Below are 27,558 nucleotides of genomic sequence, written 5' to 3' on the forward strand. Positions count from 1 at the left end.
TCCAGGTGTTGACAGCTGTATATCGGCGAGACCAAGCGCAGGCTCGGCGATCAATTCGCTGAACAACTCCGCTCAGTTCACCGAAACCTACATGATCTCCCAGTTGCTAAACATTTTAACTCCCTCTCCCATTCCCACACTGACCTTTCTGTCCTGGGCCTCCTCCACTGCCAAACTGAGGTCCAATGCAAATTATAGGAACAGTATCTCATATTTTGCTTGGTTGCTTACACCCCAGCGGTATGAACATTTACTTCTCTAACTTCGAGTAGCCCTTGCTTTCCCTCTCTCTCCATCCCCTTTTCCTTCCCATTTATCTCAACAGTCTTACTGTGTCCGACTACATTGTATCTCTCTACCGCCCACTCCCCTGACATCAGTCTGAAGAAGGATCTTGACCCGAAACATCACCCATTCCTCTACAGAGATGCTGCCTGTCCCGCTGAGTTACTCCAGCATTTTGTGTTAACCTTCGATTTAAACTCCCATCTGCAGTTCTTTCCTACACAAGTAGACAAGATATCTGTATTTAAGAATAAAATAATCAAATGCATGGCAAAAGATTTCCAACAACAGAAATTATCTATGCCTGAAGAAGGGTGTCGACCCATACCATTACCTATTCCTTTTCTCCAGAGATGCTACCTGTCCTGCTGAGTTACTCTGGCTTTTTGTGTCGATCTTTGGTTTAAACCAGCATCTGCAGTTGCTTCTCTATGCCAGCACTGGAATCAGCAAGAGGAGAAGTGGAGACTTCTGCTGGTCAGCACAACAGTTTACAGGTGCTAACGGGAAGTGTTTGTAAGAATCCCAGGCACAGTATTGCAAAGTTGAACTGATACCAGATGAAAGAAAGCAAGGTGGGTTATTCATTTAGCACCAGTGCCTGCCTGTTCACACTGCTATTGCAGCACCTACTGTATCTGGAGGCATGCCAGCTATCAAGGGCAGCTGCCCATTGCATGATCTGGCAAACAGTGAAGTACGACACCTGCTGCAAGGATATCTGAATCCAACCTTTCTCGGCAAAAGTGACGGACGGCACTGATGTTAGTGGTCAGGGTCACGGCAGTGGCACAGTGGTGCAGCGGAAGAGTCGCTGAGATCCTGTTTCGGTCCTGACTACGGGTGGTGCCTGTATGGAGTTTGTACATTCTCCCCGTGACCTGTGTAGGTTTTCGCCGGGATCTCCGGTTTCTGCCCACACTCCAAAGACATACAGGATTGCAGGCTAATTGGCTTGGTATAATTGTGAATTGTTCCTAGTGTGTGTAGGATAGTGTTTGTGTGTGGAGATCGCTGGTCAGAGCAGACTCAATGAGCTGAAGGGCCTGTTTCTGTGCTGTATCTTTAAACTAAACTAAACTAAAAGTTTGCCCGTCAGCTCTGCCTCCAACCTCTTCTATCCCAGCACAAGGAGGAACTTTAACATCACTGCTTTGTGAACAGATAAAACAAGCAGGTTACTGGCCTTTTACTCACCAAGTTGAGTTTCTTCATTAATACGACACAACTTGGTAGGTGGCACAGCGGTCGAGTTTGTGCCTTACAGCGCCAGAGACATGGGTTTGATCCGGACTACGGGTGTTGTTTGTACTGAGTTTGCACGTTTTCCCTGTGACCACGTGGGTTTTTTCCGAGTGCTCCGGTTTCCTCCCAAATTCCAAAGACCTGCAGGTTTGTAGATTAATTGGCTTATGTAAATTGTATAGGATAGAACTGGATGTACAGGTGAGAACTAGAGTACAGGTGATCATTGGTCGGCATGAACTTGGTCGACCAAAGGGCCTGTTTCCAGACTGTATCTCTAAACTTAACTAAATAAACTCCATGTTGAATAGGTCTGTCTGTTTGTTCCCTGATTTTTTTTGTTGCCTGAAATCTATCCTACCAAGTGATGACATATTGAGAAAAATAAACTTATTTCATCTTAACTCATTGACATATATGGAGTTCATTGCTTAGTTTAAATCAAGGAGTGAATGCCATTTGGGTTTGGCAGACAGTGTTGTATTAGGTCATCCAGGTTGATGCGAGCTGAGTGAGTGACCAGAATTTACCATCAGCAGTGAAAGAAATGCACTTGTGTTTTTCATTGCTTATTGGTGCTCGGAAGGTTTCTTGTGTCATTTGAGCAGTAACTCGATCATGTGATCCAACGAGGCACCGTGTTTGAGTGATCCAATATGTGTGACCACGCAGAGAAACAATGAGGTTCCTAAGATGGGCACAAAATGCTGGAGTAACTCAGCGGGACAGACAGCATCTCTGGAGCGAAGGAAATGGGTGACATTTCAGGTTGAAATCCTTCTTCAGACTGAGAGCCAGGGGAGAGGGAGTCTAGAGATATGGAGGGGTAAGGTGTGAAAGCGACATAGCTCGAATCACAGAGGGGGGGCAGTGATGCAGAACTCTCGTCGGAGAGAGGAAGATAATTTCTTCAAAGTAGGCATACCTTGAAGAGATTTCACATTGGAGCAGACAAAATGTGCAGGTGGGAACTACAGATGCTGGTTTATACTGCCGATAGACACAAAATGCTGGAGTAATTCAGCGGGACAGGCAGCATCTCGGGTGAGAAGGAATGTGTGATGTTTTGGGTCGAGACCCTTCTTCAGGCACAGTCAGGGACTGATTACCAATTATGTCTCCTCTCACTTGCTTTGCATTCCATCTTTTTCTAAACATGCTCATTCTATTCCACACGCTTTATCATGGCCACACTGAGTCATACATTAATGACCAGACATGTATGTGTACAATCATCAATTGGTTTGCATCTCTAGCTTTTCCATGACTCATATTTAACTGAAAAATATAGCTGACCAATAAATTTACTGATACTTTAAAGAATGTAATTTTTAAAACTGTTGATCATAAATTCACTTGTTTTCCCATTGTACCTGAGTACATCATTGAGAAATTGTTCAGAGTTGAGTCCATGATTAACTAGTCTAGCAATGAAGGTGAATAGAGTAATGATAGACACAAAATGCTGGAGGAACTCAGCAGGTCAGCAGTATCCCTTGAAAAATGTATGGGCAACATTTTGGGTTGGGACCCTTCTTCAGACTGTATTCTTTTTTATATTTATTCTTATATATATCCCAAACATTATGGAGGGCACTATATATATATATAATATATATAAATATAGTGCCCTCCATAATGTCTGGGACAAAGACCCATTATTTATTTATTTGCCTCTGTTCTCCACAATTTGAGATTTGTAATAGAAAAAATCACATGTGGTTAAAGTGCACATTGTCAGTTTTTAATAAAGACCATTTTTACACATTTTGGTTTCACCATGTAGAAATTACAGCTGTGTTTATACATAGACCCTCCCATTTCAGGGCATTATGTTTGGGACACATGGCTTCACAGGTGTTTGTAATTGCTCAGGTGTGTTTAATTGCCTCCTTAATGCAGGCATAACAGAGCTCTCAGCACCTAGTCTTTCCTCCCGTCGTTCCATCATCTTTGGAAACTTTTATTGCTGTTTATAAACATGAGGACCAAAGTTGTGCCAATGAAAGTCAAAGAAGCCATTACGAGACTGAGAAACAATTATAAAACTGTTCGAGCCATCATCCAAATCTTACTAATTGCAAAGGGACTGGCAGGCCAATGAAGACCTCCGCAGCTGATGACAGAATAATTCTCTCTATAAAAAGGAAAATTCCCCAACACCTGTCTGACAGATTATAAACATTCTTCAGGAGTCAGGTGTGGATTTGTCAATGACCACTGTCCGCAGAAGATGTCATGAACAGAAATACAGAGGCTACACTGCAAGATGCAAACCACTGGTTAACCGCAAAAATAGGATGGCCAGGTTACAGTTTGCCAAGAACTTCTTAAAAGAGCAACCACGAATTATAGAAAAAGGTCTTGTGGACAGATGAGATGAATATTAATTTATATCAGAGTGATGGCAAGAGCAAAGTATGGAGGGGAGAAGAAACTGCCCAAAATCCAAAGCATACCACCTCATCTGTGAAATATGGTGGTGGGGTTGTTACGGTCTGGGCATGTATGGCTGCTGAAGGTACTGGCTTAATTATCTTCATTGATGATACAACTGCTGATAGTAGTAGCATAATGAATTCTGAAATGTATAAACACTGCTAGAACTATCTGCTCAAGTTCAAAGAAATGCCTTAAAACTCATTAGCCGGCAGTTCATTCTACAGCAAGACAATGATCCCAAACATACTGCTAAAGCTAACAAAGGAGTTTTTTCAAAGGTAAAAAGTGATCAGTTCTTGAGTGGCCAAGTCGATCTCATGATCTGAACCCAATTGAGCATGCCTTTTATATGCTGAAGAGAAAACTGAAGGGGACTAGCCCCCCAACATTGCTGTAATTTCTACCATCAAAAATCCAGGTGAAACCTAAATTTATAAAAATGGTCTTTATTAGAATCTGACAATGTGCTCTTTAACCACATGTGATTTTTTTCTATTACAAATCTTGAATTGGGGAGTACAGAAGCAAATAAATAAATGTTGGGTCTTTATCCCAAACAAATATATATATAATCTTTTGCTGAGGAATGATGAACATCACACAAATGGCAGCAATATTCCCAGTCCTGACCTTTGAGCTTGAAGGAAAGCCATCGCTGAATGGGCTGAAATAGATTGATTCCAGGACTGCACTGAGGAACACCTGCAATGATGCCCTGGGATGATGGACATCCAACAATTTTCAAGTGCAATGGAATGCATTCCGTCATATGTTGAGAACTATTTATTCATTGCCTTCGTTCATGACTTTAAACTGATGACTAAAGGCAATTTGGGGACATGCATTTCAATTAGAATTACCAGTAGATGTAGAATGAAATCATCCTTCCCATCTGACACAGATCTACAGATCCATGGAGTGAAACCAGAGGTTGTAGTGAATGTGCAAAATCGTGTCATCAAGCAGTCTCTTGGGTTCGAAGAAGAGACCGTTTCGCAGCAGGCCTGTGGTTTCTGAGGTGACTGATGAAACCCATAGACTCTGCCACCAATGGGCAGAAGGTATTTGACAGGAAGGGAGGTTCAATGGTTCCTTATTGTCATGTATACACAGCAGAGTGAAATTATTTTGCTCAGTGTAAGGTGATATGTACCTTCTGTCATCTACAATGAGATTCTGTGGACACATAATGAACGGGCTAGAGGTTTCCTAAAATCAAGTAATGTTCCAATTTGAGCAACTGGGATTTCCACAAGTCAGTGGGCATGTTGCATCTTGTCATAGAGACATATTCTGTGGTGCTGCTGCAAGTAAGAATGTCATTGTTCTATCTGGGACATATGACATCAATGAATCACTTTCTCTGTCTACCTGGTAGTCTCGGTTGCGATGAAGCTTAAACTATCTATTTTGGGAGTCTAGTGTCGGGCCTGTGAATGACCATGTGATATTGTCTGCAAATTTGTACATGGAGTTGGAGCAGAATTTGGCTGCACAGTCATGAGTGTATAGGAAGAATAGTGAAGGCTGAGAATGCATCCTTGCGGGCACTAGTGTTGAGAATTATTGTGGAGGATGTTTTGTGTCCATCCTCACTGATCGTGGTCTTCGGGTCAGGATCCAGTGACATTGGGGTGTGCTGACTCTTAGATCGGATATTGGAAATAAATTTGGTTGGGATTATGGTATTGAAGGCAAGAGCTGCAGTCAATAACTAGGGGTCTGACATTCGTATCCTGTTATCCTGATGTTCCAGGGATGAGTGCAGGGCCAGGTCATGAACCTTTTGTGACTATAGATAAAGTGTAATGCATCAAGGCTAGACGCAAAGTGCTGGAGCAACTCATCGGGTCATCTCTGGAGAAAAGGAACAAGTGACATTTCGGGTCAAAACCATTCTTCAGACGGACCTGAAATGTCACCTTTTCCTTTACTCCAGAGATGCTGCCTGACCTGTTGAATGGCTCCAGCACTGTGTCTATCTTTGGAACAAACCAGCATTTGCAGTTCCTTCCTACACATGTATCAAGGCTACCTGGGAGGAGGAGGTAATGTGTGTCCTGACCAATCTCTTGCAGTGCTTTGTAATGCTGGATGACAGGGCCTCTGGATGGTGGTCATTTAGGCATGCTAGCTTCCTTTAAATATATTAAACTCAGAACAAAAAAAAAGAGAGATAAATAATGTGCTAGGGAAAATATAAACAATGTGTAGGTTGATCAGAAACAAATCGACTTTGAGTTGTGGAGTCTTCAGCAGTGGTGCAGAGAAAACTCGGTAGGATGGCTTTGGGAGTTGTCTACCCAGGAAGTTGTATTCAAAATCAAGCTAGTATCAAGCTTTAAGATGAATGGGAAAAGATTTAATAGGAATCTGAGGGGTAACATTTTCACACAAAGGGTGGTGGATGTATGGAACGAGCTGCTGGAGCAGGTAGTTGAGGCAGGGACTATCCCAACTTTTAATAAACAGTTATAGCCGTGTCCCACGGTGAGAGTTCATTCCAAGAGCTCTCCCGAGTTTAAAAAAAATCAAACTCGTGGTAAGTACGGAGAATGAATGTAGCGGGTACGCCGGAGCTCAGGGACGTCTCTTAGCGGCTCGTAACGGTAACGGCAGGTACTCGGGAAGACTCGGAGCGGCCCAGCTCGAGGGAGGAACGGCACTCACGTGAGGGCGATCCGGCTAGGGGCTGGAACGGTGCTCCGGTGGCTGGGACGGCGTTCTGGCCGCAGTGACCTTAGTCCGGGGTTCAGCCACGCGCCAGCGGCTGGGTCCGTTGGACTGGAGGGCGGCAGCTTCGACCACCCCGGGCCGCAGTGTTTGAGCCGGCCTGTTTGCGGGGTTCGGTGAGCCGCGGGACTGTTTGTACCATCGCCCAGTGGGGTATCGCCTCAGCGCAGAGGGAGAAGAGGAGGGAAGAGACTGCAGCCCTAACATTTTTGCTTCCATCACAGTGAGGCGGTGCTTGGAGGATTCACTGTGGTGGATGTTAATTGTGTGTTTAGTGTTGTTTATTATTGTATGATTGCATGTATGACTGCAGGCACGAAATTTCGTTCAGACCGTAAGGTCTGAATGACAATAAAGGTATTCTATCTCCTATTCTATCTTCTATCTATCTTCAAGACTCGCTAACAGCAGGTAAAAGCACGGGAAGACTCGTGAAGATTTTTCAACACGTTGAAAAATGTCCATGAGAGCCCCGAGTACCGACGAGTGGCCATTACCGTAAATCTCCGAGTTCGAATCGGAGCAAACTCGGGAGAACTCTTGGAATTAAACTCGTACCGTGGGACAGGGCTTCACGACAGATACATGGATGACAGGTTTGGAAGGATATGGTCCAAACGCCGGCAGGTGGGACCAGTGTAGCTGGGACCTGTTGGCCGGTTTGGGCAAGTTGGGCCGAAAGGCCCTTTTTCCACTGTATGACTATGACTACATAACCAATTTGCCAATTCATAACTAGATATGGATTCGTATGAGAGCCTTTAGGCCAATGCTGATGTCAAAATTCTAATTTTCTTTGTCTTACTTTTTTAACGCATCGCTCTAAACCCCATCTGGATATAGCCTTGAGTTAGAGCTATGCTTGGAAGGTCTCAGATAAATAAAAAGGTCTTTTAATTCCTATTTTTCTTTTCAAATAAGGGTAGATTATTTGGAGGGCATTGTTGTAATGGGAATCATGTGCTTATGTTGATCCTCCTTTTCTCTAACTCAATTGCAAATTTTGACATCTAAAATTTCAATGATGTTAAAGTTTTCCCTTAAGCATTCTCGCAATTGGCATGATTGTGCACAAGGATATGACAGCACTGTAAATTTACCTTCTCAATAGTAACAATTAATGTTAAGTGATCCATATATATGTGAGACAATGACTCTATTTCATCCTCCGCACCTTGTCAGTGAGTGGCAAGTAATTTCATTCAGATTTTTATTAATGTACACAGTCTTAAGCCCCTGTCCCACTGTACGAGGTAATTCAAGAGTTCTCCCGAGTTTTCCCCTGATACGAACTCGGAGAATGTCCGTAGCGGGTCCGTGGGAGTTCGTGAATGTCTCGTAGTGGCTCGTAATGCTAACGGTAGGTACTCGGGACATCCAGTAAACTTGTGACGTTTTTTCATCACTGCAAAAAATGTCCACGAGTAAAAAAATACTTGTGATGAAAAAAATTGTTACTTTTTACTTGTACGAGCCGCTACGAGACATCCACGAACTCCTACGGACCCGCTACGGACATTCTCCGAGTTCGAATCAGGGGAAAACTCGGGAGAACTCTTGAATTACCTCGTACAGTGGGACAGGGGCTTTACTGCAACATCTCCAATCTGAATGACTACTGGATGTGTCTTGCTGGTTATTGATTCTGTTTCTGCAGTTTGTCAGTTTTAGGTTGCTCTGCTGTTGCCTCCATACAATGGGGAACCGTCATTTCCACCCACTACATCTTTGTCTTGGGAGAAATTAGTCTGAACCCTCGTGCAAACAGTGGTCTTGATGGAGCAATGATTAGTCAAGAGTCGAGATGTTATATGTATCGGCACGAAACAATAAAATTCTTACTCGCTGCAGCTTAACCGGCCATCAGCACATTAACACACAAATATATATACAACTAGACCAACGTGCGGTTGTGGGTAGGGGGAGACGGCATGCAGCGTCACACACTAAACAATCCACCCCCCCCCCCCCCCCCCGCACTCACGCTAATTACCCCCCTTGATATTATATTAATTTGCTCCTTTTACCCCCATAACCACCCTATCTGCTGACGCATCGCCCCCAACTTGCAGTCACATCTAGAGAGGGGGAGGGGAGGGGGGGCGCGAGCGGGGGTAGAGAGTGAGGGCAGAGAGAGAAGGGGCAGAGACACAGAGAGAGGGGCAAGAGGGATAGGGGGGTGGAGAGGAGGGTAAGAGGGAGGGAGGGTAGGTGAGGGGGGAAAAGGTGGGGGAGGAGGGGAGGAGAGAGAGAGGGGAGAGTGAGGAGGAGACAGAGGGGGGTGCTGAGAAGGGGTGAGGGAGAGGGAAGGGGGGTAGGGGTGTGTGGAGGGGGGGTTTAGGGGAGGGACGATGGGGGGAGAAAAAGAGGGGAGAGAGAGAGGGGGGGGGGGGGGGAGGGGGGGGGGGGAGGGGGGGGAGGGGGGGGGGGGGGGAGGGGGGGGGGGGGGGGGGGGGGGGGGGGGGGGGGGGGGGGGGGGGGGGGGGGGAGAGAGAGAGGGAGAGGGGGGGGGGGGAGAGAGGAGGGGTGGGGGGAGAGAGAGAAGAGGTGGGGGGGGAGAGAGAGGAGAGGTGGGGGGAGAGAGAGGAGATGGGGAGAGAGAGAGAGAGTGCCTTTTTTACTTCAAACTAACTATATTTTCATTTTCAAACCAAATTAAGGGTACTCACAGTGCTGTAGACATTTGTTCAGTGTCATTCAGAGCTCAGAGTGACAGAGACTAATTGACAGCTCCAGCTTGCAGAGACTAATTGAGGCACACCACTTCCTGGTTTTATAGTCCTTTCCCCTGCCTCCATTGGGGGCAGCAGAGAGAATGGGGAATTTAGTAAAAACATTAATATCTCTGTCATATTTCATCGACGGGAAAAATCCTCGGCACATATACGGCGGATGGGGGCTCTGAGCGAGGTGGCCACAAATGACGGCCGTAGGTGGCGGCGTTCTCTCGGACATCGCAGCACAGATCGCCGAAACCGGTCAAGAACAGAGTTTTGGTAATATAGTTAATCAATAAAACATACTGTAAATGAATAATCAGTAATACTAGGTACCAAACCGCCATCCAAAGAAGGGTCTCGACCCGAAACGTCACCCATTCCTTTTCTTCAGAGATGCTGCCTGTCCCGCTGAGTTACTCCAGCTTTTTGTGTCTATCTTCAGCAAAATAGTTAAGGCAGGTGCAAGAACAATATTTAAAAGACATTTGGATGGATACGTAGATAGGAAAGGTTTTGAGGAATATGGGACAAAATGGGCAAATGGGAGTAGCTTAGATAGGGCATATTGGTCAGCATGGATGATTGGCCTGAGGTTTAGTTTCCGTGCTGTGTGATGTTGTCTCAATGATTCTGTAAGATTGTAGTTGAGTTAGTGGTTGGTGTTGTGAAGTGTGAAAGAGTCTGATGGTTGCTGGGAAGAAGGTGTTCATGAACCTGGAGATCAGTTTGAGGCTCCTGTACCTTCTTCTCGAAGTGAAATGAGAGTGTTTCAGCTGTCTTTTAGAGGCTGCGTCTCCGATAGATCCCTTCAATGGTGGGGAGGTCAGTGCCAGTGAAGGACTGAGTAATGTCCACCATTCTCTGCAGTCTCCTTCATTCTGGGGTGTTTTTTGTTGCTGCATCCGGCTGTGGTACAATCAGTCAATATGCTCTCTACCTGTAGAAGGTTGATTGAGTGTGCAGCAAAATACTGAATCTCCTCAATCGTCCGAGTAAGTAGAGGTATCAACATACTTCCTTTGTGATTGTGGCAATGTGGGACAGAACTTTCGACAAATGTACTCCTAGGAACTTGCAGCTGTTGAATCTCTCCACTGCTGTCCCATGAATGAAGTTAGGTTCATAAATCACTAGCTTTCCCTTCCTGAAGTCAACATATAACTCCTTGATCTTGCTTACGACCAATCTCCCTCCTGTACTCTGACTCATCGTTACCCGTTATTCCTCCAACAGCAGTGATAGAAAGTACTCACGAGGATCGGACAAATAATGTGTTTTTTGGCAACGATTCACTGGATAATGCAAAATGGTTCAAAGCCATTGAAGCTGATTCATGAACGGCAAACTCCAGAAAAAAATGACAATGAGGTTAAGGCCATGTAATCGATTTTCATTGGATTGAAGGCGTGATACATGTGTACACTGGAAAGAAGAAAGGTCACCGATCCAAAACATCACATGCATGATCTCCAGAGATGCTGCCTGGCCCACTGAGTTACTCCAGCACTTTGTGTCCTTCTGTGTAAACTGACATGGTTGGCGTGTATTTGTTGGGACTTGCCCATTGAGACTACAGACTGCACCTTAGTCTGAGTCTCACGCAACAATGGTAGTCCCTGGAGAACTGAGCTGAAGTAGATGCTGAGATATTTTACTGAATCTCAGACTTCCTGACTCAGATAAGGATGGCCCCCTGCAGTGGAAGCTAACCAGAGTAAAACCTACGTGTAGGGTATGTTGAACAATCACTGTTCCAGGCATGGGCGGAAATCCTGGGGGGGACGGACACGGTGAGGACAAGTCCCCCTTGTCTTCACCTTCCACCCCATCAGTCGTCGCATTTAATCCTCCAACATTTTCGCCAGCTCCAACGTGATCCCACTACTGGCCACATCTTCACACCTCCACCCATTTCTGCTTTCCGCAGAGACCGTTCCCTCCAAAACTCCCTGGTCAACTCGTCCTTTCCCACCCAAACCACCCCCTGCCCAGGTACATTCCCCTGCAACCACAGGAAATGCAACACCTCTCCCTTTACCTCCCTCCGCGCCTCCATCCAAGGATCCAAACAGTCTTTCCAGGTGAAGCAGAGTTTCACTTGCACCTACCTCCAATCTCATCTACTGTATCCGCTGTTCCAGGTGTCAACGTCTCTACATCAACGAGCACAGTTTCAGCGATCGTTTCGCTGAACACCTCCACTCAGTCCGTCTTAGCTTACCTGATCTCCAAGTTACTCAGTATTTCAACTCCCCCTCCCATTCCCAATCTGACCTTTCTGTCCTGGGCATCCTCCATTGTCAGAGTGAGACCCAGCTCAAATTGGAGGTGCAGCACCTCGTATTTCACTTGGGTAGTTTACACACCAGCGGTATGAACATTGACTTCTCTAACTTTGAATCGCCCTTGCTTTCCCTCTCTATCCCCTCCCCCTTCCCAGTTCTCCCACCAGTCTTTATGCCCCTGTCCCACTTAGGAAACCTGAACGGAAACCTCTGGAGACTTTGCACCCCACCCAAGGTTTCCGTGCAGTTCCCGGAGGTTGCAGGTGGTTGCTGGAGGTTGCAGGTAGTGGAAGCAGGTAGGGAGACCGACAAAAACCTCCGGGAACCGCACGGAAACCTTGGGTGGGGCGCAAAGTCACCAGAGGTTTCCGTTCAGGTTTCTAAGTGGGACGGGCATTACTGTCCCCACCCATTCCTTCTCACCAGAGATGCTGCCTGTCCCGCTGACTTACTCCAGCATTTTGTGTCTACCTTCGATTTAAACCAGCATCTGCAATTCGTTTTTTATACATAAAACCTACGTGCACAAGGCTTCGACGTGAAAAAAAGGCTGTACATGCCGGAACGAATTGTACATTTGCGTGGGAGTGCTGCGTTCTGTGTGTGGTAAATAAAGCAGTTCATAAATGTTAAGTCTCATCAGCATTCAGCCAGTTAAACATCACCAGTCTGTCAAATCTTGCTGCACCTCAGCGGCTGTTGCCATGGAAACAGTTATTTCTGAGGTCTCCTCCTGTGGTTTTAGATTTATTGTCTCCTGCAAATGGCTCATCACCAGGGATTAGGATGGTTGGATTTATCATTAATAAATTGTACTCAAACAGGCTGCTATAATATCCCATTAATACAAGCTGGAACATGCATATAAATGAAATGAGGAAGAACTGATTATTTCAATGCTACGTAAATTTTCAACAAAAAGTCCTTTGAGTTCTGAAACATAACTGCAAAGTAAATGTTCCATTAAACGATAAGAGTGAAAGATGCTGCTTCAGTTCTCCTGTGCTTTTATTTTTGCAGGTCTCAAAAAATCTGCCTGATAAACAAAAAGAAATAGAAGCATCTTTGAAGGACTTGGCACTATTTCAGCAGCAGCTGAACCTATTGAGTCTTTGGGCTTCTACTACAAAGCATCAGTTGGAATCCTACAAGCAAGTACCATTACCGGACATCTTTGATATTAAGGTAAAATATTTTTTGCATGGTAATATCGGTCAATGTTTTGAAATGCTATAAATTTTGATTTCTCAGATCAAGGTATCTTCTACTGGGGTAAAAGTTTATAATATTGATTGTCTTGAGGGAGCAAAGTACACGTTCCAGCGATATGGTGTCAATATTTTAGGAACTCTTGAAACACACGTTTAATTTAATTCAGAGATACAGCGCAGAAACAGGCCTCTCCGGCCCACCAGGTTCGCACCAACCACCAATCCCTGCGCATTAACACTATCCCACACACACTGGGGACAATTCTACATTTTTACATTTATACCAAGGCAATTAACCTACAAACCTGTCCGTCTTTGGAGTGTGGGAGGAAACTGGAGATCTCGGAGAAAACCCACGCTGGTCACGGGGAGAACGTACAAACTATGTACAGACAAGCACCCGTAGTCAGGATGGAACCCGGGCCTCTGCGCTGTAAGGCAGTAGCTCTACCACTATGCCACCGTGCCGCCCAAGTCATGGCTCAACGTGTTATGGCTTTGTTGTACATTCTAAAAATGGCCACAATAAGTTCATTTTCATTCAGGTTTATTAACCAGAAACTCTCATCTCAAACGAATTGAGACGCAGACTCAATATATCATTGCTGCAAAAAAAAAACTAACACAGCAGGCATATATTTCATTCAGCAAAGTGAAAATATATGAAATTCAGAATTCCACTACTCAGATCATCCCAACATTGATTTTCATAATTAGTTCTTGATGCATATGGGGTTGAAGGACTGTCTGCCCTGCTACATCTGCTACAGCTTGCAGCAGGATATCAAACTTACTTTGCTGAGGTTGAAACAACTACACATTTGAAGACCCAGTTCATTATTTGTGCCGTTCCAGGGAATTTTATACCCAATGTGTCAGTAGTGTTTAAACTCGTAGAGTATCTTGACACCAGAGAGTGCCCAGAGTGATGCTCCATTACCAAATGCAAGATGCAGCTAATTTGGGTAATTGGAACAGTTAGATTAATATCTGTAGTTGGAGTTGAATTGCATCTTTAACAAAATGCTAAATTGCTAAACATCAATAAGTGATGAAAAGAGAATTGGAAACAGCCAGAATGCAATGTTAACCACTGTAACTGGAGGGGTATTGATCATGTGCAGGCAGATAAGATTAGTTTATTTTCGCATTATATTCGGCACAGACATTGTGGGTCGAAGGGTCTGTTCCTGTGCTATTCTTTTCTACATTCTGGAAGATCAGTGTTAAGCCCCTGTCCCACTTTCACAATCTAACTCATGGCCTTTCTTACTCGTGGACATTTTTCATCATGTTGGAAAAAAACTCCCCGACCTACTTGATGCCACGAGCACCTACGACTAGCATCACGACCTGCTACAACCTACCTATGATGACCTCCGACCTCGTGACGACCATGCTGCGAGTACGAGTCAAGGGCAAACTCGGCAGAGGCCGTGAATTAGTTCATGAAAGTGGGACAGGCCCTTAACATTGACAAATGTCAACAATAAGGTGAATGATTTTAGAACTTGTAAATTCCGTAGTCAGCTAAATGAAAACATAACAAATTGTTAACAGTACACACTCATTACATCATGCGCCGCTTAGCACAGGATTCGCTGACAGATTACAGCACGTTGCATTTTTGTTGGCTTTTGAAGCATCTTTTCAAAACTAATCTCACTATCCCACCTTCTCTCTGTAGCTTCTGCACCTTCCATTATATCAAATGTTTACTGAATCTTTCTTTCAAAGATTTTGTGATACCAATCCCAACTAAGCCTTGCCGTGCTCTAGAGCCAACTCTTATAATTTATGCCAAAAAAGCTCTGAGTTGATATTTTGATGTGTAGAAAGGAACTGCAGATGCCGCTTTACACTGAAGATAGACACATAATGCTGGAGCAACAGAGCGGGCCAGCCAGCATCTCTGGAGAACAGGAATAGTTGACTCTTCAGGTCAAGAGCTTGGTCTCAACCCGAAGCATCACCTATTCCTTTTCTTCAGAGATGCTGCCTGACCCACTGAGTTACTCCAGCATTTTGTATCATCTGAATGTTTTAAGATTGGGCATCAGCATATTTTGGAAGCTAATGATGTCTTGTTTTCAGTGAAAGGAATGGAAATAAATATCAGAAGACCAGGGAGCTGAACTGGTATTGTCCCTTCTATACTCTCCTAATTACTCCTATCATCTTTAATTTCATAAATAATTGGATTGTCCAAGTTATGATCGGGTGAACAGTCAGACTTTACAAGCTTATAGCAGTCGGTGTACAATTTGGCTGCCTGTTGTTCAGTTTCGTTGTCTTTAATATCGGACACTGAAGACCCTTTTGCTTCAACAACCAAAGACACATCTCAACACATGCATCTGCTTCAAGGTTTGTAATGAGGATCTATTTGACACAATTTGCTAAAAAGAAAGGGGAAAGTGGAAAATAAACATCTTTATGATTGGATGTTTTTAGTGCATTGGGACAGGGGTTAGTTGGGATAACTATCAAAACATCTTTGAAAGAAAAATTCAGTAAGCATTTGAAATAATGGAAGGTGCAGAAGCTACTGGGAGAATGTGGGATAGTGAGATTGGTTTTGAAAAGATGCTTCAAAAGCAGCAAAAATACAACGTGCTGTAATCTTCCAGAGAATACTGTGCTAAGTGCAAAGTGTAATGAGTGTATAGTTAACAATTCTTTGATGTTTTTATTTAGCTGAGAAAGGAATGTACACATTCTAAATGCATTCACCTTATTGTTGATACTTGCAACATTTAAAATATGAAAGACATTTAGAATACTATGTGGTTGTTTCTACACAGGGTTGCAATTTTACACATGCATTATCACAGTGAGCTGCTCAAGAGTGATGCAGAATTGCACAGGGCTTGCAGCCTTCACAAATGTGTTCTCCAATTATGAGGAAGGAAAATTCTCATCAAAATTTCAATGTGTTCTTCTGTTTTGAATACTGCTTTGTGGCACTTAAAGGGAACAGAGTTTAGGAGCACTGCAACGAGGAAGTTTAAAAGACTGATATAGATAAGGGATGTAGCCAAATGATTGATATGGCAATATATAATATTGCTGTCTATTTACCACCAAATGATTACTTAGTATTGATGAAAATGCCATGTTGTGACCTCCTCTGATCACCCAATGTATGACTACACAGTAGCGTGCAGTACTCAGTTCTGTGAGACACAAAGTGTTGGAACAACTCAATGGGTCAGGCAGCATTTCGATGACGTCTTGACTCGGAACACTTGTTCATACTGAAAGTACTCCCCTTTCTCCCCTCCCCCCCTCCATATGCTCCCCCCCCCCTCCTCCACTCACCCCCCTCCTCTCCCCCCTTCCCCTACCATCTGAACAAGTGTTCCCAGCCGAAACGTTACCTGTTCCTTTTCACCCAGAGATGCTGCCTGACCTGCTTGCTCCAACACTTTATGTCTATCTTCGGTATAAACCAGCACATGCAGTTTCTTCCTACACTCTCAATTGTATGTATTGGACATCCCATTTGATTATGCATTGCTCAGATGGTCTACAAATACAACATCTGCAGAGAGACATTTATCTCGACAGGGTTGGTTATCTCGACAGGGTTGGTTATCTGAGTAGTTGCGTATCATGGTCCCGAACCCAATGAATTCCTTGGAGGGAAGATACTGGTTAAAATTCCTCACTCAGAGCCCAGGCAGGGTGAATGCCACTACGTCAATACGTCCGATCATTTATGAATTGGTTTGTTTGATTTCTGGTTTGTGCCGAATTATGCAATAATTGCCAAGGCAATTGTCAGCTATAGAAACAAGAGCTGCCTATTAATATGCAACCTTTAATACAGTAAAATATGCAGGGAAAATGTTCAGCCATGGTGTTCAGGAAGGACTGGGCACATTAATTGGAGAAGATAGACTCAAAATGCCAGAGTAACAAGTCGAGGCCCATTCCTTCTCTCCAGAGATGCTGCCTGCCCCGCTGAGTTAAGGGCCTGTCCCACTTTCACGACCTAATTCACGACCTCTGCCGAGTTTGCCCTTGACGTACTCGCAGCATGGTCGTCACAAGGTCGTAGGTAGGTTGTAGGTAGGTCTTTATGCTAGTCTTAGGTACTCGTGGAATCAAGTAGGTTGGGGCGTTTTTCTAGCCTGATGAAAAATGTGCACGAGTAAAAAAGGTCATGAATTAGGTTGTGAAAGTGGGACAGGCCCTTTACTCCAGCATTTTGTGTCTATCCCCGGTGTAGATCAGTATCTGCAGTTCCTTCCTACACATTAATTGGTGATCTATTTTTCTCTCATCCATCATAGCAGCACATGGAAGTCCCATTGTGCATCTGTACATTTGGTTTCAGAGTGCAGGGCCCGACTGCCTATGTATCAGTACGCAGGGTGCATGTCCACACACTGAGTCTACTTATACATATAAGAACACTGCAACCACACAGCTAACCTGTTGAAGCATTGGCCAAAGCTCCATGTTTAGAAAGCACATCATTCCAACGTGTTCTCCATACATCAGATGGAAAATTAGCTGCAAGGCTTTGTGACTCAGGAAAATCTAAACCGAAAGGCACAAAGTGCTGGAATAACTCAGCTGGTCCCACAGCAATCTCTGCTCAAATACTCAAAAGAAAAGTTTATCTTATCTTCATGTGAGGCGTCCTTGCAGCTGCAATCAGAGGCCTAATAATCTACTGGTTCTTCCAACCGAGCCCAACTGTTTTCCCAAGCACCTGATTGTTTTTTAAGCGAGTGTGCTTGCTTGACATGTGACGTTAGCAGACAGCTCCGTCCCAGCTGAAAAGCCTGTTTAACCCCTACGTTGCAGTGTCAAACAGCCCATCTCCCCCCCAAAGATGAATTTAAATAAATAATTATCTTTCATGTAACAAGATCTCCCCATGATTTTCTTCCTGCCCCATGCATGTTCTATGATATTAAATGTTCTGGAGTACATTTCTCTGCTCTGATACTAGTGACCATCATAATAATCATAATCATATTTGATGCAGTTGTGCCTTTTTACTGATAAAATATTGTGTGATGTACCATGTACAGAGAAGGTTGAACAGAGGATGATCTTGTACACACTTGAAGCTTGATTCTGTGGCTTTATTTTCAACTCTGGATCAGAAGTCTCTTTGTTCTACTCCCATCACAAAGTATCATAGCTACCTTCAACTCACTACTGCAGAACGATGATATTGTCAAAAGTTTCATGTTTGTATGTGAAATCAAGGCCCGATTTGGATAGTTATGGGCCTGTCCCACTTAGGCGACTTTTTAGGTGACTGCAGGAGACTATGCAGTCGCCACATGTTTGTGGCTGGTTGCTGGAGAGTCGCCTTCATGGTCGTGAGGAGTTCCCACGTTCTGGGAACTAGACGCGGCATCATTATGGTCGCTGAGAATTTTTCAACGTTGAAAAATTAGTGGCGACTAGAATGAAGCCGCCATGGAGAGTAGCGAGAATTCTCGTGCCGTAGGTGGGTCGCCAGGAGGTCCTAATGAGTTGCCAGAAGATCAAAGGTTCTCTTAGGTTCTCGTAGATTGTAGCCAGTGCTGACCAGTGAATTTCATTGGCTCACTGGGGAAAAAATATATAAGCAGTAGTTTTCAGAACCAAGGATAACCGACCAGTATTGTTAAATGTCCGCCGAACTTCACAGCTGTGTATCTCTGGCATTAAAAGTTGGCTGGCTTCTTAAAAGTTCTCCACTCCTTCCCCCCCCCCCCCCCCCTCCCTTCCCCTCCCCCCCCCCTTCTCTCTCACCCCCCCCCCCCCCCCTCTTTTAAAGGACTTACTGTACACCGTGCTGGCTGTCTTTAACCTTCCTGTTCATCGCGGTGTGTGTCTGTATCACCTTGGCTTTGCACCATGTGAATTTCAGACAGCGCTCCCCCCCGCTTGCCTTAACCCCAGCGTGTGTGTGTGTGTGTGTGTCAACTAGAATGGTGACTGTCAGAGTGGAACACACACAGTCAAGTTGCTGGCAGTCGCCTCAAAAAGCGGCAACTGGAATGGTGACTGTCAGAGTGGATCACACACACACAAACACATCGCAAAGGCTGTGGGGCCAAGGCAAGCAGATGCCTGAAAAATCACCGAAGTGGCATAGGCCCATCAGGTCGACATAAACGACCCCGTGGTACCACTCAAATACTGTAAGAAGAATAATTTATGCTAACATCACGAATTGACAAACTGGTAGGTTGTCTCAATGCTGGAGGTGGAATCGTGCACGGTGGCAAATTGCTTGTCGTGTACATCTACCCGACAAAATAACGACACTTCAAATGAAAACCAAAGTAATTCATTAACTGTAAAAGCTTTGGATATCCTATGGATGTGAAAAGTGGTTTTCTAAATGGCTGTCGCTTATGCAGTGCTGTGTGTAACTACAACTGTTTGTGAGCTCAAGTGTTTGCTCATACTGAATTCCTGTGGGGTGACTTGTCTTGAATATTGCATCCTCAATGTTCAGCACTAGTGTTTCTTTACCTATTGCAGGCAAAACCTGGGCATCTGGCTATGTTGCAGCCTTCTCACAGTGAGGTTTACCACTCGTCTCTCCTTTCCTCAGTCATTCTGTTGCCCCCACACAGTGCAGCAATCTTTAATTTGGCCTCTGGTAGTTTGACAGCAAATAAATGAAAAGATTCCAAAAGTATAAAAATAAATGCAATGCTTTTCGAAATGTCCAATATTTTTCTGTCAAGAGGTCGGCTTTTTATTCCTGAACTGAAGAGTTGGGAACCATTTGGTTGCTTGGATGGAGTGGATGTGGCGAGGATATTTCCACTAGTGGAAGAGTCCAGGACAAGAGGCCAGCTCCTCCTTCATGCCTCCATAGTCCCCTTTGCTTAACTGTAATCCTCACACCTCCGATTTTCCCTTCTTCCTCTCCAATTGTAGATTAAATCTTATCACATTAATGTCACTAGCACCTTTACCTTGAGTTACCTTCTCAAATCCGGTTCATTACACAACACTAAATCCAGAAATGCCTTCTCCCTGGTAGGCTCCAGTACAAGTTGCTCTAAGATTCCATCTCAGAGGCACTCCACAAACTCCCTTTCTTGAGGTTTAGTACCAACCTGATTTTCCCAGTCTACCTGCATGTTGAAATCTCCCCTAACCACCGTAGCATTACCATAGCTACATGCCAATTTTAACTCTTGATTCAACTTGCACCCTATATCTAGGCTACTGTTTCGAGGCCTGTAGATAACTCACGTTAGGATCTTTTTAACCTTACAATTCCTCAGTTTTATCCATACTGACTCTACATCTCCTGATTCTATGTCACCCCTCGCAAGGGACTGAATTTCATTCCTCACCAACAGAGCTACCCCATCGCCTCTGCACACCTGTCTGTCTTTTCGATAGGACGTGTACCCCTGAATATTCAGTTCCCAACCCTGGCCCTCTTGCAGCCATGTCTCTGTAATTCCCACAACATCAAACTTGCCAATCTCTAACTGAGCTTCAAGCTCGTCCACTTCATTTCTTATACTTTGTGCATTCAGGTGCAACATTTTAACGGGTATTCACCTCCCCACTCACACCGGTCCCTATTGCCCCTGACCACACACATAATTCCTTTATAACTCCTCCCATTCTGTTGTTGGGTAGACCGACCCCTCTTCCCCCCACCCTCCCCAACTTTCCATTCTTTACACAACCACAGCTTAGATATGGGAGATAAATGTTTTAAATGAAGTTTTAAGAAATACAGAGAGGCAGATGCCGACAAATTCAAACTCAGTTTAAGCATTGAATATTCGTGTTGCCTCATTATTCTGCCTATGAAATTAAATTGTTTTGGAATGAATGGCTGAGAATGGTACAGTGTTTCGGCACCATTGACACAAGAAGAAATCCTTGCAAAAGATCTGAAGCAATGGAAGCCTAGATAAAACCTTGATGACCGATAAGATATGGACTGATGAAATTTGAATAAACTGATGTACAGAAGTACATGGCTGGTTGGCTCGCAGCAGGGAACTGAAAGCATGAAGGCAGCGAAAGATGCGCATGGAGCTTTTAATGTCAAAAAGATTGGGGTAGTTATTTAATAAAACACAAAGTGCTGGAGTGCCTCAACGGGTCAGGCAGCATCTGGAGGACATGGATAGGCAACATCTCTGGTCAGGACCCTTCTTCGAAGGATGTTGTTCAGGTCTTAATGATCAAAGATCACTTATTTCTGATGGCGAGTAATTGGATTGAGGACTATATATTCAGTTGATGAAGAGCCGGAGGCAATGGTCTCATTAGTTAAGGAGGACTTGCATTCAAAGCATCTCCAAGAAGATTTATTTAGGATGAAATGATTGATTTACGAGGAGGCTGTGGAGGCCAAGTCATTGGATATTTTTTAAGGCAGCGATAGATTGATTCTTGATTAGTATGGATGTCAGAGGTTATGGGGAGAAGGCAGGCGAATGGGATTGAGAGGTAGAGATCAGCCATAATTGAATGGTGTAGACTTGATGGGCTGAATTTGCTAATTCTGTTCCTATCACTTATGCACTTATGAATGTTTATGCAGGTTGGGCCAGCAGAGTTTAGAATGTTGCAATCATGTTGGTGGGTTAAAATGATAGATGTTGGGATATTGGAAGATGATCTAGAACTAAGGGGCTATATTTTCAAAATAAGGGGTCACCCATACAAAGCAGAGATGAGGAGAGACTTCTCCAAGAGTGGTAAATCTTTCCAATTCGCTTGCTTTTTGAGGTCAACTGACTGAATTGCTTAATATATTCAGGTCTGATAAGGACAGAGTTTTGGATTGAAGTTGAATTAACACTTGTGAGAAGCAGGTTCAAGGTGTCCACTTGCCATTGTTTCTTGTTCTTATGTAGACCATCTAATAATTCAACCCTAAAGAATGCTTGGGAAAGGGAATAGATCAGCATCAGTGGTAGAAGGTGGAATTGTCCTATGGGGTTTTTTTTCCATGTTAAATCTTGATCCTGCAACAGCATTTCAAGTCCTGATGGATTTTCTCAGTCAAGACTGTTTGTCCTTGAACCTTCCATGATAGAACACATTTGTTCACTTCTCAGCTATGACTACATTTTGTTGAAATAAACGATTATTAAAATAACTGGTGCAAAAACAATGATGTAATTTTGCATACATTCAATTGGATGTATTGCACAGTATTTTGCATACCAAGAAATGAAAATGTTGATCTAAGAAAGTTAGAATTGAAATTAGAATCAGTAGATTATTATTATGTTCACTTGAATGATTCCTAAAATGGGATGTGATATGCATCATTTCCAGAGCTATCTATCTCTCTATATCTATCTATCTATCTATCTATAAAACTCAAATCAGTCCGCCTGCAGTACGGATCCCTTCCTGCCTTTCGATTCGTTGACGGCTGCTCCTTCCTCAGCTTCCAACACACTTCGAAACAATGTTGCAAGACAGGAACACTGAACTTTTCACTGCTGCAGCAGGCAGGGATTTTTTTTAAAGAGGCAGGGCAGTGCTGGAATCTTACTTTTGAGAACGGCTTCAGTTCCATTGGAGGAGACGGGTGCATGGTGGAATATTGGGTTGGGGGATCACACCATTGGGGGAGCAGACCCAACGGGTCTGCACTTGGTCTAGTATATATATAAAAGTCTGTGGCTGCCGCCTGCCGTCCGGCTGCCATCTGCCTTTCTTCCTTTTGATTCGCTGCTCCTTCCTGTCAGCTTCCAACACACTTCGAAACAAAGTTGCAAGACAGGAACACTGAACTTTTCACTGCTGCAGCAGGCAGGGGAGGTGCAATTGAGGGAGGCAGGGGAGTGCTGGAAACTTACATTTGGCAACGGCTTCAGTTCCATTGGAGGAGACGGGTACATGGTGGAATATTGGGTTGGGGGAATCACACCATTGGGGGAGCAGACCCAACGGGTCTGCACTTGGTCTAGTTATATATTAAAACTGTGTGGGCTGCGGCTGCATTTCTTCATTGGCCCAATCCAGACGCTGCCGCCTTTCTTTCCGCTCCTCATTTCATTTCGTCGTGTTGAAGTACACGTTTTTAATCAAATCTTTCATCTGGCTTCCTTTCTGCCTTCGAAACAAAGAGACAGGAACATTCTGAACTTTTCACTGCTGCAGCAGGCAGGGGAGGTTCAAGAGGCAGGGCAGTTGACGGCTGCTCCTTCCTTCCTATCAGCTTCCAACACACTTCAAAACAAAGTTGCAAGACAGGAACACTCTGAACTTTTCACCTCAATGGGACATCACAGCAAGTGCTTCAACAGGAGGGGGAGGGCCAATTGGTATTGCAATTGGAACTGCTGCAGCAGGCAGGGTAGGTGAAATTGGAGGTTTTTTTTTTAAATCCACTGCTGAGGGAGGCAGGGGAGTGCTGGAATCTTACATTTGGTGGAATATTGGGTTGGGGGATCACACCATTGGGGGAGCAGACCCAACGGGTCTGCACTTGGTCTAGCCTCTTTTAAAACTCCAATTTAGTGGTGAATCAAGACGTGTTTTTATTCTTAAGCAGCAGATGGGGATTGTAATGAAGGTTGTGTTGTGATAAAGGATATCAGGAAAGTCTTCAATTATGTATTAGCTATCATTAAAAGGGCAATAAAGTGGGATTAGTTAAGGATACAAAATCATTTAAAACTGACTGTGTTACCTTATTGATTAGCCTCCATTAAAATAATATCAACTGATCAAGGCCCTTTCCATTTCATCGTGTTTTCTATCCATCTATTTCAAACCTAATAGAGCCTAAGTGCCAGAACCTGAGTTCATGCATGACTTTGGGTTCTGCTTGGGTGGAGTTTGCATGTCCTCGTCTAGAACTGCAGGGTATATGTTTATGGTCAGTGAGGAAGGTTTTAATAGGAACTTGAGCGTCACTTTTTTTCTCACAGTGTGTGGTGGGATGTGGAACAATTTGCCTGGGAAAGTAATTGAGGCAGATACAATAGCAACATTTAAAGGACATTTGGACAGATGCATGGATATGAAAGGTTTGGAGGAATAAGGGTCAAACATGGACAAATGGGGCTAGCTTTGATGGGGCACATTGGTCGGAATGGAAGGTTTTGAGCCAAAGAGCCAGTTGGCACATTGGCCTTCATGAGAACCTGTTTCTGTGCTTTCTGATCTTCACTTGGGAATATCTTGTTCTTCTCCACGCAGCTAACGTGGGGATGTTCACACAGATGTTAGCATATTTTAATAGGGCGGAGGAGATTTGAACGTGAAAAATAGCCAAATCTCAAATACTGAGAAGCATGGGCAATGTAGATACAAGCAGGTTGTTTCAATGAACAATGTGAGTACAGGAGGAGTGTTTATGGACTTATGAACATATTTCAATTGAAAGTGGAGATGAATAGAATGGTAACGGAAATGGTGAGTTGAAACTGGGTAAATTATTTTAATGGCACAGAAATATGGTTAATAATAGGATTTATTTAAACAAGGTGGTTTTCCTGTTTTCTGCACCTTCTCTCAAAAACAATTAATTGGGCTAGAATAAATGATAGACACAAAAAGCTTGAGTAACTCAGCAGGACAGGCAGCATCTCTCGAGAGAAGGAATGGGTGACGTTTCGGGTCGAGGGAGACCCTTCTTCAGACTGGTTAAGGAAAAGGGAAACGAGAGATATAGATGATGATGTTGAGATAAAGGACAATGAATGAAGAAACGATGATAAAGGAAACAGGCCATTGTTAGCTGTATGTAGGGTAACAATGAGAAGCTAGTGCAACTCGGATGGGGGAGGGATAGAGAGAGAGAGGAGGGAATGCCGGGGTTACTTGAAGTTAGAAAAATCAATATTCATACCACTGGGCGGTAAGCTGCCCAAGCGAAATATGAGATGCTGTTCCTCCAATTTGTGGTTAGCCTCACTCAATGGAGGAGACCTAGGACAGCAAGCTCTGTGGGAATGGAAAGGAGAATTATAGTTTAGGCGGACTGAGTGAAGGTGTTCAGCGAAACGATCGGCCATTCTGTGTTTGGTCTCGCCGGTGTATAAGAGTCCACATTATAATAAAAGGATGGGTAGTAAAGAACATTGTTACTTTTTAGTTGCCGACCTTTGAGGATCAGGGAGAATAATTGCAATAGCTTATTTCATTTCCTTTCTTGATTGGATGTTTATTTTTGTCATTCCATATTTTATGTACATTTCTCTACAGTTGGTGATCTTGGTGAGAGTTGAATTTGAAAACTGCTGATATACGCAATTACTGGCATAATCAAATATAATTGTATTGGAACTACTGTCTGTTGTCTGCTGCTGAGAGCTGACAGGAAAGTACAAACCACATTTTCAGCAATGTTACTATTTGCAAGATTTGTTGGCTGTGCAGAGATTTATGTTTCAGTAAGTTTGACGTTTACTGATTAGTAAGTCGGCATAAGGAGATTGTTAGAACATAATCAGAATGGAATAACCTCAGTAATCTGTGTGGATATGAACACCTATATATGGCTTTATTGATCATCCCACACTGATGTATATTTTTAATCTATTTCTGTTTTAAGGAGACTGAGGAAGGAGTGCTAGCCAAACAGGCTGATGTGGAAGGCGTATTTTTCAAGGCACAGCAATTCTATAAGGAAAAACCGATCTTACAACCATTAAAGGTAACCTTTTAATATTTTGGAGTTGGAATATTGCAATTGCCTTAATGAAGTTTTAAGTATTTTATCCCGATGCCAAGATTTTATCTCAAGAAATATTATTGAGCAATTACATCAGAATCCTGATAGCTGGCAGAAAGATAAATGTCCCACACAAGAGATTAGTGTGCAAAATTAGAGCACGTGGCATTGGGGGTAGGGTATTGACATAGATAGGGAACTGGTTGGCAGACAGGAAGCAAAGAGCTGGAATTAGCGGGTCCTTTTTAGAATAGCAGGCAGTGACTAGTGGGGTGCCGCAAGCCTTAGTGCTGCGACCCCAGTTATTTACAATATATATTAACGATTTAGATGAGGGAATTAAATGTAACATCTCCAAGTTTGCGGATGACACAAAGCTGGGTGGCAGTGTGAGCTGTGATGAAGATGCTATGAGGCTGCAGGGTGAATTGGATAGGTTGGATGAGTGGGCAGATACATGGCAGATGGTGTAAAATGTGGATAAATGTGAGGTTGCTCACTTTGGTGGCAAGAACAGGAAGGTGGATTATTATCTGAATGGTGTCAGATTAGGAAAAGGGGAGGTGCAACGAGACTTGGTTGTGATTGTACATCAGTCACTGAAAGTAAGCAAGCAGGTACAGCAGACAGTGAAGAAAGCTAATGGCATGTTGGCCTTCATTGCGAGAGGATTTGAGTTTAGGAGCGAGGAGGTCATACTGCAGTTGTACAGGGCCCTGGTGAGATCCCACCTGGAGTTTTGTGTACAATCTTGGTCTCCTAATTTGAGTAAATTCATTATTGCTATCGTTGGAGTGCAGCACAGGTTCACCAGGTTTATTCCCGGGATGGTGGGACTGACATATGAAAGAATGGGTTGACTGGGCTTGTATTCACTGGAATTCAGAAGGATGAGAGGGAATCTTATAGAAATATATTCTTAAAGGATTGGACAGGCTAGACGCAGGAAAAATGTTCCCGAAGTTGGTGGAGTCCAGAACCAAGGGTCACTGTTTAAGAATAAGAGGTAGGCCATTTAGGACTGAGATGAAGAAAAACTTCGCCCAGAGAGTTGTGAATCTGTAGAACGGGGTACTGATTTTAGATGATCATCCATGATCATATTGAATGGCGGTGCTGGCTCGAAGGGCCGAATGGCCTACTCCTGCACCTATTTTTCTATGTTTCTATGTACTCCATAAATACAAGTTGTTTAATTCAATTTAATTCAGCACTTGAATCACAGATGTGCCAAGAAATTAATCTGCAATCATTACAGCCAAATGCACACGTACGCACTTGTGGTGATGTCAGTGCATTTGTGCTCTGCCTCTGAAAATGGTGGTAAATTTAGGTAGCAAAGTGTAATATACTCTCATTGCAGTTTAGCACTTTGCATGCGACTGACCATGAGTGAATTGTCAGCATGGTTGGCTTCAGGGGAATGATTTAGTGTCAGATTAAAATCAGCAACTGCTTGATGAATAAGCACATTTCCCCTGAGGAACATGGAAGAGTATGAAATGGGACATAAAGCTATAGTGAAGATCGACACAAAATACTGAAGTAACTCAGCGGGCCAGGCAGCATCTCTGGATAGAAGGAATGGTGATGTTTCAGGTCGAGACCCTTCTTCAGACTGAGAGTCAGGGGAGAGGGAGACAGAGATATGGAAGGTGAGGTGTGAAAACAAGACACAAAACAAAACAAAACAGATCCAACAATTTGTACCTATTTTCAGTGTAGAGCAGCAGGCCCTGCAGTTCCTTCCTACACATGAACCTACCATGGTTGAGCTGGTTTTAAAACAGTTTTCAGTATTTCTATTAATCTGAAGGTTTACGCTGTTTTACCATCTATTCATAATCAAACTGAATTTAATTTACTTAAAATAAAGACGTCAGAAACTGGGAGGGGTTTTATGATGGATAATAGGAACAAATCAATGACAGAATTATTTCAGCTGATGAGCTCCTGGAGTTAAATAGCTGTTTAAAACCTGACTGGGTAAAGGG

The 27,558-nt window shown here is 43.7% G+C and overlaps 1 protein-coding gene across 12 annotated transcripts in view; it reads left to right on the forward strand.

Moving 5' to 3' along the window:
• dmd (dystrophin) overlaps nt 1-27,558 on the forward strand; it is a 1,582,845-nt gene that overhangs the window by 1,152,307 nt on the left and 402,980 nt on the right. For all 12 annotated transcript variants that reach the window (XM_055644518.1, XM_055644513.1, XM_055644515.1 and 9 more), the window contains 2 exons: nt 12,731-12,895; nt 25,445-25,546. In XM_055644518.1, the coding sequence (XP_055500493.1) occupies nt 12,731-12,895; nt 25,445-25,546 (267 nt within the window). The remainder of the gene's footprint in view (nt 1-12,730; nt 12,896-25,444; nt 25,547-27,558) is intronic.

Source organism: Leucoraja erinacea, chromosome 13 (genome assembly GCF_028641065.1).
Source record: "Leucoraja erinacea ecotype New England chromosome 13, Leri_hhj_1, whole genome shotgun sequence".
Classification (NCBI taxonomy): domain Eukaryota; kingdom Metazoa; phylum Chordata; class Chondrichthyes; order Rajiformes; family Rajidae; genus Leucoraja; species Leucoraja erinaceus.